The sequence below is a fragment of the Pleurodeles waltl genome, chromosome 6 (assembly GCF_031143425.1).
Source record: "Pleurodeles waltl isolate 20211129_DDA chromosome 6, aPleWal1.hap1.20221129, whole genome shotgun sequence".
Lineage (NCBI taxonomy): Eukaryota > Metazoa > Chordata > Amphibia > Caudata > Salamandridae > Pleurodeles > Pleurodeles waltl.
In genome coordinates, this window is record NC_090445.1 from 972,831,038 (window position 1) to 972,848,680 (window position 17,643).

General features: G+C 44.4%; 1 protein-coding gene across 6 annotated transcripts in view; it reads right to left on the minus strand.

Moving 5' to 3' along the window:
* The window catches only part of MYOF (myoferlin), a 686,313-nt gene that overhangs the window by 546,745 nt on the left and 121,925 nt on the right, over positions 1 to 17,643 (minus strand). For all 6 annotated transcript variants that reach the window (XM_069239822.1, XM_069239820.1, XM_069239821.1 and 3 more), the window contains exon 3: positions 17,000 to 17,091. In XM_069239822.1, the coding sequence (XP_069095923.1) occupies positions 17,000 to 17,091 (92 nt within the window). The remainder of the gene's footprint in view (positions 1 to 16,999; positions 17,092 to 17,643) is intronic.

Genomic DNA, 17,643 nt, shown 5'->3' on the forward strand with positions numbered 1-17,643 from the left:
TGAATTCCGGGGTGACCAAACTAGCATGTGAATTACAGGGCATTTCTCAAATAGATGTCTTTTTTACACACTCTCCTATATTTGGAAGGAAAAAATGTAGAGAAAGACAAGGGGCAATAACACTTGTTTTGCTAATCTATGTTCCCCCAAGTCTCCCGATAAAAAAGATACCTCACTTGCGTGGGTAGGCCTAGCGCCGGCGACAGGAAACACCCCAAAGCGCAACGTGGACACATCCTAAATTTTGGAAAAAAACAGAGGTGTTTTTTGCAAAGTGCCTACCTGTAGATTTTGGCCTGTAGCTCAGCCGCCACCTAGGGAAACCTACCAAACCTGTGCATTTCTGAAAACTAGAGACCTAGGGGAATCCAAGGAGGGGTGACTTGCGGGGCTCGGACCAGGTTCTGTTACCCAGAATCCTTTGCAAACCTCAAAATTTGGCTACAAAAACACATGTCCCTCACATTTCTGTGGCAGAAAGTTCTGGAATGTGAGAGGAGCTACAAATTTCCTTCCACCCAGCGTTCCCCCAAGTCTCCCGATAAAAATGATACCTCACTTGTGTGGGTAGGCCTAGCGCCCGCGACAGGAAACGCCCCATTAGCGCAACGTGGACACATCACAGAAAATAGACCTGTTTTTAGCAAAGTGCCTACCTGTAGATTTTGGCCTCTAGCTCAGCCGCCACCTAGGGAAACCTACCAAACCTGTGCATTTCTGAAAACTAGAGACCTGGGGGAATCCAAGATGGGTGACTTGTGTGGCTGGGACCAGGTTCTGTTACCCAGAATCCTTTGCAAACCTCAAAATGTGGCTAAAAAAACACATGTTCCTCACATTTCTGTGGCAGAAAGTTCTGGAATCTGAGAGGAGCCACAAATTTCCTTCCACCCAGCGTTCCCCCACGTCTCCCGATAAAAATGATACCTCACTTGTGTGGGTAGGCCTAGCGCTTGCGACAGGAAATGGCCCAAAACACAACGTGGACACATCAAATTTTTTCATAGAAAACAGTGCCTACGTATGGATTTTGGCCTCTAGCTCAGCCGGCACCTGGGGAAATCTAGCAAACCAGCGCATTTTTGAAAACTAGAGAGCTAGGGGAATCCAAGATGGGGTGATTTGCGGGGTTCTGACCAGGTTCTGTTACCCAGAATCCTTTGCAAACATCAAAATCTGGCTAAAAAACACTTTTTCCTCTCATTTCGGTGACAGAAAGTTCTGGAATCTGAGAGGAGCCACAAATTTCCTTCCACCCAGCGTTCCCCTAAGTCTCTCCATAAAAATGGTACCTCACTTGTGTGGGTAGGCCTAGCGCCCACAAAAGGAAATGGCCCAACACACAACGTGGACACAACATATTTTTTCACAGAAAACAGAGGTGTTTTTTGCAAAGTGCCTACCTGTGGATTTTGGCCTCTAGCTCAGCCGGCCCCGGGGGGGGGGGAAATGCCCTAAAATAAATTTGACCCCCCACCCCCCCAAACACCCCCTGCCCAGGTGCGACCCTTGCCTACGGGGTCGCTACCCCTGCGTGACATTGGCACCAAAAAACAAATTCCCGGTGCCTAGTGGTTTCTGCCCCCTTGGGGGCAGATTGACCTAAAATCTACCAATCTGCCCCCAAAGGGGGCAGAAATGGTCTAAACACAATTTGCCCCCCAGGGGAGCGACCCTTGCCTGATGGGTCGCTCCCCATCTCTAAAAAAAAAAAAAACAAACAAAAAAAAAAACACAAAAAAAAAATTTGCCCTGGCAACAAGAGGTTTCTGCCCCCCCTGGTGGCAGATCGGCCTAATAATAGGCCGATCTGCCCCCAGGGGGGGCAGAAATGGCCTAAAATAAATTTGCATCCCCAACCCCCACCCCCCCACCAGGAGCGACCCTTGCCTACGGGGTCGCTCCCCCTGCGTAACATTGGCGCCAAAAAACAAATCCCCGGTGCCTAGTGGTTTCTGCCCCCTTGGGGCAGATTGACCTAAAATCGACCAATCTGCCCCCAAGGGGGACAGAAATGGGCTAAACACAATTTGCCCCACAGGGGAGCGACCCTTGCCTGATGGGTCGCTCCCCATCTCTAGAAAAAAACAAACAAACAAAAAAAAAAAACACAAAAAAAAAAATTGCCCTGGCAACAAGAGGTTTCTGCCCCCCCCTCGGGGCAGATCGGCCTAATAATAGGCCGATCTGCCCCCAGGGGGGGCAGAAATTGCCTAAAATAAATTTGCTCCCCGAACACCCACAACACCCCACCCCCCCCACGGAGCGACCCTTGCCTACGGGGTCGCTCCCCCTGCGTGACATTGGCGCCAAAAAACAAATCCCCGGTGCCTAGTGGTTTCTGCCCCCTTGGGGCAGATTGACCTAAAATCGAACAATCTGCCCCCAAGGGGGGCAGAAATGGTCTAAACACAGTTTGCCCCCCAGGGGAGCGACCCTTGTCTGATGGGTCGCTCCCCATCTCTAAAAAAAAAAACCAAACCAATAAAAAAAAAAAAAAAAAAAAAATTTGCCCTGGCGCCTAGAGGTTTCTGCCCCCCCTGGGGGTAGATCGGCCTAATACCAATAGGCCAATCTGCCCCCAGGGGGGGCAGAGATGGCCTAAAATAATTTTGCCCCCCCCCACCCCTACCCCCCCCTGGGGAGCGACCCTTGACTACAAGGTCGCTCCCCTTGTGTGACGGCGCAAAAAAAAGATCCCGGGTGCCTAGTGGTTTCTGCCCCCCTTGGGGGCAGATTGACCTAAAATCGGCGATCTGCCCCCAAAGTGGGCAGAAATGGCCTAAATACATTTTGCCCCTCCAGGGGAGCGACCCTTGTCCAAGGGGGTCGCTCCCCATCTGTAAAACAGAAAAACAAAAAAATCCCTGGTGCCTAGTGGTTTCTGCCCCACTTGGGGGCAGATCAGCCGAATCAAAATAGGCTGATCTACCCCCCCCAGGGGGGCAGAAATGGCCTAAAATAATCCCCCCCCCCCCAGGGAGCGACCCTTGCCTAAGGGGTCGCTCCCCTTGCGTGAAATTCACGCAAAAAAAAAACTCCCTGGTGTCTAATGGTTTCTGCCCCCCTTGGGGGCAGATTGGCCTCATCAAAATAGGCCAATCTGCCCCCAAGGGGGGCAGAAATGGCCTAAATATAATTTGCCCCCTAGGGGAGCGACCCTTGCCTAAGGGGTCGCTCCCCACCTAAAAAAAAAAAGAAAACATAACAAAAAGAAAAAAAAAAAAAAAAAGATCCCTGGTGCCTAGAGGTTTCTGCCCCCCCTGGGGGCAGATCAGCCTAATAATAGGCCGATCTGTCCCCAGGGGGGGCAGAAAAGGCCTTCCCAAAAAAATGGCCCCCCTGGGAGCGACCCTTGCCAAAGGGGTCGCTTCGTTGCGTGACATTCGCGCGCAAAAACAAACTCCCTGGTGTCTAATGGTTTCTGCCCCCCTTGGGGGCAGATTGGCCTTATCAAAATAGGCCAATCTGCCCCCAAGGGGGGCAGAAATGGCCTAAATATATATTGCCCGGTAGGGGAGCGACTCTTGCCTAAGGGATCGCTCCCCACCTAAAAAAAAAGAAATCATCACAAAAAAAAAAAAAAAAAAAAAAATGTCCCTGGTGCCTAGAGGTTTCTGCCCCCCCTGGGGGCAGATCGGCCTAATAATAGGCCAATCTGCCCCCAGGGGGGGCAGAATGGCCTTCCTAAAAAAATGCCCCCCTGGGAGCGACCCTTGCCCAAGGGGTCGCTCCCTTTTGCCAATTTCAAGGAAAAAAAAAAAAAATCCCTGGTGTCTAGTGGGGTTTCAAAAGCCGGATTGCAAGCAATCCGGCTTTTGAAACCTGTGAGAGACTTCAAAGGGAAGGAAATCCATTTCCTTCCCTTTGAAGCCTCTCGGGGCCTCCCCCATGGGATTGAAAAAGAAATGCAAAAGCATTTCTTTTTCAATCGCGCTGGAAGCTCTGCTTCCAGCGCGATGGGGGAGACCCTGTGACTAATCAGCGTGCGCTCGCGCGCTGACGTCATAGGGGGGGTTGGGGGGGTGGGAGGGGAAGGGCTTCCCCTTCCATCCCTGACTTGGGGGGGTGGGAGGGAAGCACACATAGGGAGCGCTAGCGCTCCCTCTGGGCTCTGTGCACAGGACGTAATGGTTACGTCCTGGGCACAGCAGCACTGTGCCTCAGGACGTAACCATTACGTCCTGGGCACAGAAGGGGTTAAAAAGAAACAAGGCTCAAGAAAGAAAGAAAACAAGCAGATAATGGGGCCTAAATAATGAATGTAACATGGACAGCAGGGTGGAGAAGTATCAGAGATTGGGAGGGCAGGAGAAAGATGGTGGGCAGCAGCTGTGAGCACCGAGTGCTTAATACAAAAAAATAATAGTCCCCCTTAAATATGCTGTGGAAGGTTACAACTCATCCAAACAGAACTTCGAGACCAAGATGCACCCGGGAGTACAAACACATGAAAGCCATTGAGAGAAAAACAGACAAGAGACAGATAAAGACATCTGATCAGGAGTAAGGGACTGACAAATCCCTAAGTATGTTGGAAACAATAGATCATTCTGCAATTATTTAATGGTCTCTGAACGGTGTACATTTGATAATTATCCTATTGGAGATAGAACTTCCAGAAACAAGTGCAATGCTCCATTTAACAGTATGCAATTGGTATGTCAAATAATAACATAATCTCTGTATTTAACCTAGACTGGAAAGAGTTTCAGAACTATCTGGTAAAGTATTGCTGGTGAAACAAGAGACATTAAAATAAATGTGCAAATGGCTGCCATTGTGAGTTGTTTATGGGGATCCAATTGGATTAATTCCAGACTAACATATGTCTGGGCTGACTGAATAGTGCGGCACTAGTGTAAGAAATGTTATTATTACTTGGGTTGGGTGGCTACCCACCTCAAAGAATAGTTACAACCCTTGTCAGGGTGAACCATTAAAGTTACTAAATTAATCTGAGCCTAGCCATGTGGTAGTTATGGAACAGAGCAGAGAGACTTACCTTAGAGCAATGTGTAAAGTATTTATGTTGTACCAAACCAATAAAGAAGTTAAAAGCACAACTATGAAAATCACAAACTGAATTGGGAAAACAGAGTGAAATTTAATAAACAAATTGACACAAACATGACAAAAATCCAATCAGCAAAACTAGAGCTATGAACTTTGAAAGATTGATATAGTAATAGTGTCAAGAAGCTTAAAGTGCTAATGATAATCAATGTAGTGGTAGACTGGGATCAAGGTGCAATCTCGTGATGACCCCGATGGAGCAGAGGTTGGATACACCAATCAGGTTTATCCTGGACAAAGAGCTGTATCTTCTGACTAGAGTTCTTTAAGTGCATATGTGCCACAAGACTACACTTCCAAACCCCCTCAGAACTTCAGGGAAAGCACCGAGAGACTCTGCAGGGTGTCAGGTAGGGGCCAGTAGTATGGTCCAGTCCAGGTCCAGTTGCCACGATTAGCTGGGCAGTTGTGAAAGGCCTCCTGAAGCAGGAGGTCATCCTTATAAAGCTTTAAGACAGTTTGATACCCTGGGTGCAAGAAAGAGCAACTCTAGTTCTTCAGGGCTCTTCTCAGGTCACATATAGCAGGCTCAGTCCTGTTCTAATCTTCATGTCCATTAGTTTTCTGAAGTGAAAGGCTGGAGATGCCACAATTATGCCTGTCACCATCTAACCAGTGAATGGGAATGACTCCTGAGAATGCTCTAACCAATGCACTTAAAGTTCCCGGAGCTAACCCTATCGAGTTTGGCCATTTCCAAGCTCTCAAAAGTCTTTGGCCTTATTAAACGTGGGCTGTGGGGTCTGGGATGTGTACTAAAGTAATCCGACAATGCTACCACATCCAACACTAAAATCCAGTTTGGCTAGTCACTTTACCCACTATAAACTAAGAACCAGGGGTGTGGTAGAACTTACATAGGGTTTTCTATTAGACAGTGTATACACAAGAATTGTTTTGCATTTCTGTTTGTATTCTTTTCAAGTGTGCCCTGAGTGTTGCATGTAAAGCCAGCAGATCTTTCAAGCAGGATTTGACAATGATGCTGGATCTGACCCAAATACCAAAAAGATGCTAACAGCCTCACCATACATATTCTTTCTGGTTCAGACACATCATCTCGTTTCATTACAGACAGCCTAATTATCTAAGGTTGCAAATTTCATCTTCAAGCCTTTGTCAAATGCTAATTTCTGGCTTGCAGAAGTTGGAAAGGAAATGCAAATGTAGCCTCCAGGAACTTCAGACAGGGAAAAAGCTAAATTTCTAAAAGTTACTGTCCCTTCGTATTTATAAAAAAATCCAACTGCTCCTTTGAATTGGATTTTTAATAATTATTTAAAAATAGTTGTTTTTCTAGCTAGTCCTATTCCTGAGATACAGTATTAGATTTTTCATCTGTAATCTGGTTTTCTACATGAGGGAGTCAACCCTGCCACAGTGAAAATAGTTTTTTGGAGGTAGACACTGTAAGGACATGTTAATGCACATTTTTTACATGCCTGTAGTGAAATATGTGTTTTTGACCACTGACTGCGTTTCACCACTTTGCACCTGGATTAGCTGTCTAGTGTTCACCATTTGCAGATTACATTTTGTATTCAGTTTAGCTGCCTATTGACTTTATCGTAGCGTTAGACACTGCCATGTTAAAGGCTGACTGTATTTTTTTTCCCACATTGTAGACTGTGCTTGTTTTTGTATTCTTTCTCACCGAAGAGCTAGGACATATCACCAAACTGCTAATACATAATATAGAGGAGGTAGGCAGTCAGCACGATAAGAATGTACCAGACTGATGTTTTTTAGTGCAAGCAGGGAACGGTTTGGCCTTGAGAGAGACAATTTGGAAGACTGGCCAGTTTCAACCTGTTTCTTTCAACTCTGACCTACATTAGCCAGCATGATTGATTATTTCTTTTTTATGGGAGGGTTTTTTCCAGAAAGCCCTTCTCTGGCTCTTTAAGATATAAAAAGGTGGCCCTGCTCAGTAGCTGTAAAATTTCCGAGACCTCGGTCAGGATTGGACGTCAAATGCCTGACATTTGTCCTGTGAGGATGGACATCTCTTTCTCAGAGTTGAACGGGGTCATCTTTGTGGGGGCATGAGAAAGATGAAGAGCTCGGCAGGCCCTACGGTGATGAATTTTTACTTTATTCTCTGCTTTGCATAACAATAACTACATATATTTGCTGTGTACATTGCAGTTGAGAATCATTTTGGTATATTTTCCTTTCATTGTTGTGACTATTTTTAAACGTATGCTTTCAATCTACTAAACTCCCTTTTTAGGAACCTCCTGGTGAAATAATAATAAATGTCTTCTTTGAACTGAGAAGTGCATTCCAGAGATTTTTGTCAGCTCAGTCATTAGTGAAAGCAAAACAATGCCCTACTTTTAAATACCATGCACCCTTCCTTGTGGGATACAAGACGTACATGAGGTGACAATATTTAAAAGGGAGTTTTTGGCCCGTCAAAACTGTTTTATTTATTGGGTCGAATAGCAGGTTTTACACTGCTACATTCATGCTACACCAGTTGGCCTGAAGCCATGTTTGCATTGCCACTGTAGTGGATGGCTTAACAGGTCCTGAAGTCCACCAGAGGCATTTAAAATCCAGGCAGGCACTTGGTACGCTTTGTACCATAATCTAGGCACTTGATGGCAAGTTTAATATACCCATTAGGAGTGTGCCAATTCAACCATGTTAAAAAGGGGAGCACAGGCACTTTAAAAATAGTTATGAGGGGTAACGTGCACAGATTTCTAAAGCCAGCAAAACTGTATGGTCCAGCAAAAGGTTAAAAATCCAGGGTGACCATTTACTAGCTACAATATCAGTTCTTGGCTGTTTTTGGAATGGACCAACTTCTTACACTGAGAACTCGGTGTTTGTTAATAACAGTGGCTACTTGTTCACACCACTTTCAAACATTGTGAAATCAGAACCAAATCTCCTGCACCCAAGCTGCTTTACCCAAGAATAACTGCACCAGGGCACTTCATTTTTATCTTCCCAGCTCTAACACATAACCTGCAAGTTCTACTAGGAAAGAGTCAACCTATATCCAGTCAAACGTGACAACTCACACCCACTGCAACAAATTCTTCTACCTTAGTCAGGAACTAAATATATCTGTCTGTGTGTGTGTCCTCCACTGACACTATAAAGGTGATTAGCCAGTGACTAGACGAGTGAGCTGGATGGAGGTAGAGTTCCTCAAATTTAACACTTCAAAGATTAACTTCCTGATGAAGATGCCCCTGAAGGCTAGAATGAGTTGTAGTACATTCCAGAAATAACAATAAAGATAGTCAATGATACACCTGTTCTTTTATTGGGTACAGGCCTCAACTTGAGACCACACATCAGAAATGTGGTCAAGGCTTATCCAACTCAGTGACATTGTGAAACATCAACCCTAATCATGCACTATGTCAGCATCTAGGTAAATGTTGCATCAGTGGTGTATCTAGGGTGCTCCAGTAGGCTTCGGTTTATAAGGAGCCTGCAAATACAACACAAATGGAAACAAACACTAGATCCTTCGCCTGATTCTTGATTTTATTTGACTTTTCCTGGCTTTGGCCAGAAGCTGGTTCTCACTCCATTTTAATTTTTTATGATGGCACTTTCTTTATAGGAGTCTGAACACTGCTGCATACTCTCTGCCAAGGCAAGCGGTTCTAGTGGCAAACTTTAAGAAACACAATGTCAATGATTTAAAATATAGTTTATCATTTGTAACTCTGGTTTAGACAGACGTAAAAATATCACAGGGCACCATTTCACCATGAACAAAGACCGTTTACTCTTTCCACAAAGTACAATTTTTTCACCATTTGGAGTTATTCCTCAGATGAGAAAGCAAAGAGGTACAGCAATAAAATCCTCTGGCATGTCTGCCTGCTACCTACATCTCAGTCCCGTTGCAGTTTGATTCCATCTGGTGGATTTCCATCCATTTCTTTCTCCACACGATAAAAAACCTTTCATGCTAACATTTCGAAGCAGGAAAGAGGATGATGGTGAAAAAATAAGGGCTTTTTTTTAAACACAATGACTAACATTGAAACAGAGGCAATGTTAGTGGGGAGACATCTAGAACAATGTCATTTTTGGCTTTAAAAATCAAGATTCTCCAGTGTGAATCAGGTCCGTTTTATTGGCCGCAATACTGGAGTTCTGAATCGGACTTCTAACCTCATCCCAGCCTCAGGAGGATTTATTTGAGCAATGCTGGCTGACCGCTACCATCTCACCATGGAGGGAATCAACAGATATGGAATGAGGAGAATCAAGATCTCCGCTCAACAGAGAGTTCATTATGAAAGAAAACTTCAGTTTGTACGTGCATAAACGAAGTCAGAAAGGAAGGTGAAGTCCATCAGATTGCAAACTTCCACCGTTGCTTACCACGGATGACTAAGTGTCATGGACCACATGTATCTTAACAGGCGCATTTGTGGAGTGCACAATATTGAGGAGTCTAATGGTGCTATTGAGTGATAGCAGCTGCTTCTTTCTGCTCGACTCAATGGTAGTCATTTTATTGACCTCAGATGGATGAACGACTAAGCCGACCTAAAAGGCCTGGAACATGGGACCTAGAGGCCAAACACATTAATGCAGCAGATGTATACATAAGTCCACTTAGCCACCAGACCCAGCCAACACACCTGGCAGTTTATGGCTGTGGCGTCCAAAAAGCATGTGTAAAACTCCTGTCGCTAACCCAGCAGACTCACACAATAACATTCTTAGCCCTGGGTCGGGATGGACAAAAGCACTTTTACGAACGAATGGCGGGGCAAGGCCTAACTCAAGGACATATTCCCACGTAAAGGTCATCTTTAAAAAAATTTAAAAAATGTCTATTTGTTAGAGACAAAACTAGACAGTCACGCAGGACTCCAATTGAGAACAAATACACCTACAGCTGTATTTTGCCCCACCCATGCAAAAACCAGCATTGCGACTTCTCGGGTTGCCTTTCGTTTCCTGGATACAGCAAATCTGAGATTCTGGGGGTTCGAGCTTCAACAGGCATTAACGACTGGAGTGCATCACCTTCTCACGGCAGGATGTCAACCGTGCCAGATAATTCATTAACAGTTGTAAGATATACATCAGCCAGTAGCTAGGCAAAGTAGGAAACGCTGAAGGAGTAATTTTCAGTTCATATGCCAAAGATCCGCATATTCGCGAAGCAGGCGGTTCGCACTGGAAGCCATCTTAGGTTTGGATGATCAATGCAGGGGAATTTAACATAATGAACTTTCACCGATGTTAATACTGTTTGCAACATCTCTTATAGCTATTAAGCCACAAAATGATTTTTGCGAGTCGAGAAAAGGGCGTGACTGCACCACTTTTAAAGGTGGCTGCAGGCAAGGGTGAAGGAGCGGGCTCTGGGCACTGCTGCAGGATAATTATGGTGGGTTTGGGGGTGTAGTTGTCTCAAGCACTTATAGGGCATTTGTATTTGGGGGGGCAGGAACTAGGCCACATCCTGCTAGTTGAATAAGGAGCTTTTACTTTGGATGGATGCGCAATATTGTGTTGCCCCTCTGCTGCTCCAGGGTGACCCCTTAAGAACATTTACTATGTGACAATTCTTGCATTCGTGCCTAAGGGTTGCTCCTCATTCATACTGATGTCTAAAGATCATGTTGTACAGCTTCTTATATACACAGCGTGCCTGTAGGTTGCTCGCCCGTCGCACCTGGGTATTATATATAGAATTATAGAAGGGCGCAGGGCATTAAGGAGATGTCTTTCATTGGGGGTTCTGAGTGATAAATATACAATAAGAGTGAAGCTCAAGTGGTCTATGATGTCACTAAGAGCCCCAAGTTATGTATGCCCCTGCCTCAAATGGCCTGCCCCTGCTTTCAACTACTACACAGGGGCAGAGGAGTAAGCCACATGTAACATAGCCTCTGTTCCGTGTCCAAAATGTAAATAAAAAAATAAAATAAAATAATGCAGTTGGGGAGGGTGGGGAGGGGAGGAACCTCTCCTTTGCCTTTCTTCTCTTCCGTCTCCTCCAGAAACTGTGCCCCCTGGTTTCCAGCAGTTCTGTAAGAGGGTCTTAGAGCGTCCAGCCAGAGCAGCTTGTGATTCCTTGATGACTGCACAACATGGCTACCAGCATTTGCGATCCACTGTTGCCATCATGGCAACGAGTTACTGGATCTGAATAGAGTTATTCACGCTAGTGGCTCTCTACCGGAACCTTACGTAACGGATCAAAGTATAGTGAGTTACGGGGTGTCTTTCATGAGGGGCTCCAGCTGATATCAAAGTATAGTGAGTTACTGGGTGTCTTTCATGAGGGGCTCCAGCTGATATCAAAGTATAGTGAGTTACTGGGTGTCTTTCATGAGGGGCTCCAGCTGATATCAAAGTATAGTGAGTTACTGGGTGTCTTTCATGAGGGGCTCCAGCTGATATCAGACAAGGAGTCAAGCTGGAGTCGTCTATGATGTCACTCGCCATCCTGCGGTGAAATCCCCGTCACTCGCAGTTTGCCATGTATAATGTTATGTTATGCGCGGCTCAAGAACGGAGCCACGAGCGCGGCTAACTTGATTCTTCGGCCCTCCACAGCTCCCCTGTGCACTGTGGCTAGGTTTACACTAAAGAAATACCATAAACATACATTAATAATTGCAACATTTTTATTCAGATCCCTGAATCTGGCATCTATTCATCATAAAATACTGATCACTGTGGATGTCCAGAATTAATGCACAACATACTTAGGTTCTGAACCACTCAACCCCAATGTGAATCTGAACAAGAGAATACATTATTACATTACAGAGAGCAGCAATCATTCGAAAGAGGCATGACAGACACTTGGGTGTCTAAGAAATTGTATCGTTATAAATGTAGACGTGTTTTTCGGAAATTACCGCATCTGTGACCTGAATTGCTTTCTCCTTCCGGTCGGGCGCTGAAATGAGTCAAGATCCATAGAGACAGCAAAGGTCAGCCAAAATGTGGTGACATGGAAGGCTGCAACACTTGCCTGGTACATCTTCTAATACTTTCAGCAGCTTTGGGTTTCATTTCCCGCTTCCCAAACATGTTAGGTCACGTTATTTTTAGCAGGTTAAAGCTTGTTTATGTTCCAAAGCACTTTTGTTTCTTCGATTCAAGTGCGTTCTTGTAATGCTATGGACGTGTTGCTTTTGGCGTATTAGGTGCCATCTCCTGCATAATCTGGGAATTTTCCCAAAAAAGGGATTTCTAGCTGAGGCAGCTCAAAAACCAACACGAACCCAGCATATGGAATGAAACCCATCTTTCAACAATAGTATTTTCCATGGTCACGGTTCGTCTCTTCAATGTTGTATTCAGGGAAGAATTTTAGTCAAATGGTGAAAAGAAAAGTTCTTACGTCTTTAATGCTTATTGCACATTATAGTTTGTCTACGGCAAGAAACGCAAACTCTGCACACAGTGCGTAACGCAAGGTAAACAGGGCGGCCCATCCTTGGTTTCCATCGCAGACATTTGAAAAGGGCGATCCGAATTTAGAGTTGTCTCTAAATATTGTGCATCGCCGTTTAGGTGCTTCAGGTGCCTTCTACTGCAAACCAAAGAGATGGCTTCATGTGCTGGATATTATCCGCTGAAAACAGCTGGACTGACTCAGCCTTTCATCCTGCTGAAAGTCAGTAAAGAGAGTGGCTTTAAATTGGAAAATGTGAACACCCGTTATTCCAAGGGATTTCAGAGGGGAGGGAAGCTGTTTGCCGTGCTGTAAATACTGGACTACCCTGCAGTGGGATTTGCTCTTGGAAAGGGGTGTTTACTGAAACCCCACAGAGAGGAAACATATCTGCATCTGCAAGAGAAAGATCTCAAAACATAACTGGGGTGGGGTCAGTGCTTAATTTGTGCTTGTTTTTTCCGGTGCTGAGCACCGGCACTTATTTTTGAGGGCCTGGGCTTATTCTTCTGCCTGAAGCATGTGCTGCGAGCAAAAGAAACGCTTGGGAAAGACGGGGGAAGAGAAAAACAGAAAAGCGTCACAAAGGGAAAAAGTATAAAGCTGTAAGAGTGAGTTGAAGGGGCAGGGAGTGGCTTTACATGGATTGAAGAGGCCCGAGATTTCTTCAGGATTACGCCGCCTCAGTATTCTGTGCTCACACATTTAATTGCAGCAGCCGCGTGTTTACAAGGAGGGCTTTGGGCACCGGCTCCTTTATATTTACAAATTAAGCACTGGGTGGGATTATAAGAGGCACACACTTTATAACACGCAGTCTGTACTTCCTGAGTGCAACGCAGCATATGTTAGCATACACCATTTTACTCTTGTGCTGTCAAGCAAAACATAATTCTTCATGAGTAACATTTTGACTGATTGTGCAGTATAAAGCACTGGAACTCGTTCTGCATCAACAGTTCTGTGCCTCGGAGTACAGAACACCAGAATGTGTTGCATAATATACATTTATAATCCCTCGTTGCATAATTTATTCAACTCTGCAACACAATTTGATCCTTTACTGTTACATAATTCATGTTCCCCAACTTTAAGTAGATCTCTCTAGATCACATTCTAATGTACTTGAAAAAGCTGCATTATAAATCAGTGGTGCAACACATCCCTCATTATGAATATTATATATTAGGGTAACAGTGTACAGGTTCCGGGGAACTGAGGAAAGGTAGCCTGAGAAAAGTATATTTATTTACACTCTCTCAAAAATTTAATTGTGGAGCTCAAACAGAATGCAGCAGCGACGTAAGGCAAAATAATGCCCCCCTCTTGCAGAACGTGAAGGGCCCCACCTCCCCACCCCCACTCTCCTAGATCTCAGCCATTTATTGGCCCGGAGCTGAATGGGGCACCCCTGAAGGCTTGGAGGTCCCCTGCGCCGCAGGGGCCTCTGCTAAACCTACGACCCGTCAATGCAGCCCAACAAAAGGGCATGGAGTAAGTTTGTCTTACAGACCAAGCTTGGTTGAGCTCTCATCTCTGCTGGAACGTGCCTAGATCACGGCTCGTACAGACAGGGGAGAGAAGATGCTCGTGTCAGAGTAGCTTGCTAGTGCTTTTTGGCAGCGACCGTCCTTAACGAAAATACTGTTCGGTCTATATATACTTACTGGCACATGGAACTTGTCCCACTTGGACTAGTGGCAAATCAGATAAACGTGTAATAGGAAGCTCAAGAATATCTCCCAGTGTACAAATAAAAAAAAGAAGCTTTAGTCAAAAATTCTACTGAATAAACACGGTTTGCGATCGGTATAGGGAAGTGCATAAGACAGCTTCCAGGCGTGCCCTGGCACTAGGGGTGCGGGAAGCGCTGCAGCCCCCACATAAAACATGACAGATAGAGGGAGAACGTGCAATAAACAAGGTCCTCATGTGTTTTTCTTATGGCAGTATTTTCGTGTTTTCAAAGAAACACTATCAAATATCTGTGTGTTTTTCATGAGGAACATAAATTGGTGGTACACACGGGTGGACGGGGTCCTTTCACTATTTTCACAGGCTGGATGGCGTCCGCCCTGCCAAGAAGGAGCGGGCATTACTGTAAAATGCTGAATGTGTCCCGGTGTAATTTTCAGACAACACTGTACGTTGTCTGCTTTAGATCTGAGCAACAACATGCAGGGGTGAGGGGGCTTCCATAATTTAACACCCAGCTGGGCTCCTAAGGAAGGCCAAATTTAGGGGTCCTTCAGGCCTCCTTTTGTTGGAGTATCTTGCCTTGTACCTATCTGGAGCCGAAGATCCAGCTGTAAATGCAGTGGTGGGGAAACAGAGGCTCACAGCTGGTTAGCACTTCACAAGTACTTAAAAGAGACACTTTGACCAGTCCATGTATATAGGCAATATGCATGCACTGCTGTTACAATCTCAGATGTGCTGGTCTGTCCTGGTGTTTACACAAAATAATTTAAATACTGCATTTTTTTTTATTTATTTCTGCTATAGTGCTATTCATCAAAATGTAGGGTGTAAAAGCGCTTTAAATCAAACACTTATTTACATTGAATTTCAGTCACAAAAGTGTGTAGATCATTGTTCAGGATATGTCACATAAGACAGAGAGGGTTACAAGGTGTAGGAGTCGCATTTAGTCCTTCTTACGCTATATTAGAGGGAACACAATTTATGAACCCCAAGTAATAAAAGTATCTCTGTGTTAAAAGTAGTAACCCACTTACCTGTCTACATAAAATAAAAATCTGTCCTATGCATGTTACATGATGTGCTTTGCAGGACACACATTAACCATCTATGCTACTTTGAGTCAAAAGGGAAACTAGACAAAACACAGATATTTCCAGCAAATGTGTTAACCACCAAAGTTATCTTACCATTATTATTATTTTCTCAGATTTACTAGGAACCCAAAGATCTCTAAAGCAGGTGCCTTATCTCCATATTATATTTTAAGATTCAGACTTTTGCACCCAATTCCGCAGAACAAATTTACTGTCCCATTTCTCCTTGTTGACAATTTCTTTGTGGCACTTGGTACAAACAAATGCATAAGTTGAGGTTCAGATTCTGCATTAGGGTTGCATCACTTTTCTGGTGCAACCCTGTTACAAAATCTATTTGGGATTTACACTGCCACACAAACCCTGGTTGAGCTGATTTGTTAAAAAAAAAAAAAAAAAAAAAAGAGGCGTTACAAGCAAGGAGTGTTTGTATGTTTACTCATAATGTGCTTAAATAAACTCATGATAGATCTACTAAACGTGTGAGGTCTTTATATGACGTCACTTCCTGTAAAGTAATGGGTTATGATGGCACTTCCTGTGATGTAATTTCTTGTAATGCCACATGTGATGTCACGCGCTGTGATGTCACTTGTAAACTGCCTAATTTGGTAATCTTCCCACTTCTTTTTATAAGACTTGTGCCCTGGGTGACATTATTGCCCAGAACCCCGTTCTAGAAATAGATCCAGCACCACTGGGTCCAGAAGAAACGTGGCTACAAATGGGGTTAGACTGACTCAAACGCTCCCTCCTCCTAGTCTGTTAGAAGTATTATTGCGATGCGGCCCAGAAAAGCAAGACCCCTAGGTTTAGAGGTTACTCTGCACTAATTTCATTGCAATCAATCACCAACACCAGATAAATTCGGGGCGGGGGGGGGGGGGGGGGGGGGGGGCTTATCGATTTTAAACTTTCAACATTAGGAATATTTTGAAAAACATGACATCATAAAAGCCTCAAAAGGTACCAGGCAGATTCAATTCAAAATGAACACCAAATGCTCCAATAAAGCGAGTTATGCAAGAGGTTATAAAATGGATGTAGATATTATTTTAAGGATGGGCACGGTAGGAGCACTGGATGGGTAATGGTGAAAAGAGTTCGCCACGCACAGTAGCAACGATCTCTGATGGACAGGGGCGTAGCTAGGATTAGTGCGGCAGCACTAAGGCCCAGAGGTGGACCCCAAATCTCACTGTAGTCCATTTACCAGCAGCTCTCTTTTTATGCACCTTCAGAACACTAACCAATCTAGTGGTAGCAACTTTATTTTTTTTTTTAATTGCGTTGACCATGTTTTGTACTCAGCTATGTCAATAGTAACGGTCTCTGAACAGCCTTCGAGTCCGTCTTCACAGTTTAAATTACGTTTCTTTTAAATAAATTGTGCGAATAGATTGATTAGCTACAAATCCCCATCAACCTCCGTTAGCTGAAGGAGAGTGACAGAAGATCAAAACCACAGTGGGCAACAGTTCGTGCACTGACACCGAATGCACACTCTGTAGTGCACAGATGTACTGGGCCACCAGCAATGAAAGATGTGCTCAACCTCTACATAAGAGTGTCACAGAGGCGCAGGCATTGTTAGGGTGCACCCAAGCCACAGCAAGCCAGCCACAGCACACTGCGCGCCAAGAATCACTCAATGAAAAGTTAAAGAACAATGAACTGCTGAGCATTTGTGTGTTAACAAAAGTATAAGAACACTTACTTGTCTTTGCCAATGGTCTCAAAATCTTTCACGATAATCTCCAAGGATGACGAATAATCCAATGGCACCCCTTTTAAATCAAATTCAAGAAGCTGTAGATGAGAGAAATATATAGTTATATAGTAGAAAATAATATTCCAAGCACAAATTCTATACCAAACTGGTAAACAGACCTTCAAGAGTCCGAATCATATCAAAGGAAGGAAAGGGCTCCAGCCTTTTGAAACCATCGGGAAATCGGGTAATTAGTTTATAGCGTGCCTTCCTGTCTTGCGACTTGAATTTATAAACTGAGCACAGTGTTTTAAATCATAGACACAACATCATATGCGGCGCTGCCTGGAGCCCCTCAAGAACGTCAACAAGCATTTGCCAAGCCAGTAGGTCTCCCCTTTTGGGCCTATTGGCTTTGCCAATGGTTTTTAGTGATGCTGTGCAACATGACTAAAGAGGAAACAAAAAAAAAAAAAAAAAACAGAAACGGTGCCTTGATGCTTCTGCTGTGGGTGTGTCATTTTGTAAGGACGTGAAGCACGCATTGAATGCTCCAACAACATATGAAGGTGCTTTTTTCCCCTTATTATTACTGATCTAAGTTGCATTGGCAAAAAAAAAAAAAAAATCATTTGAAATGCAATGGGCCT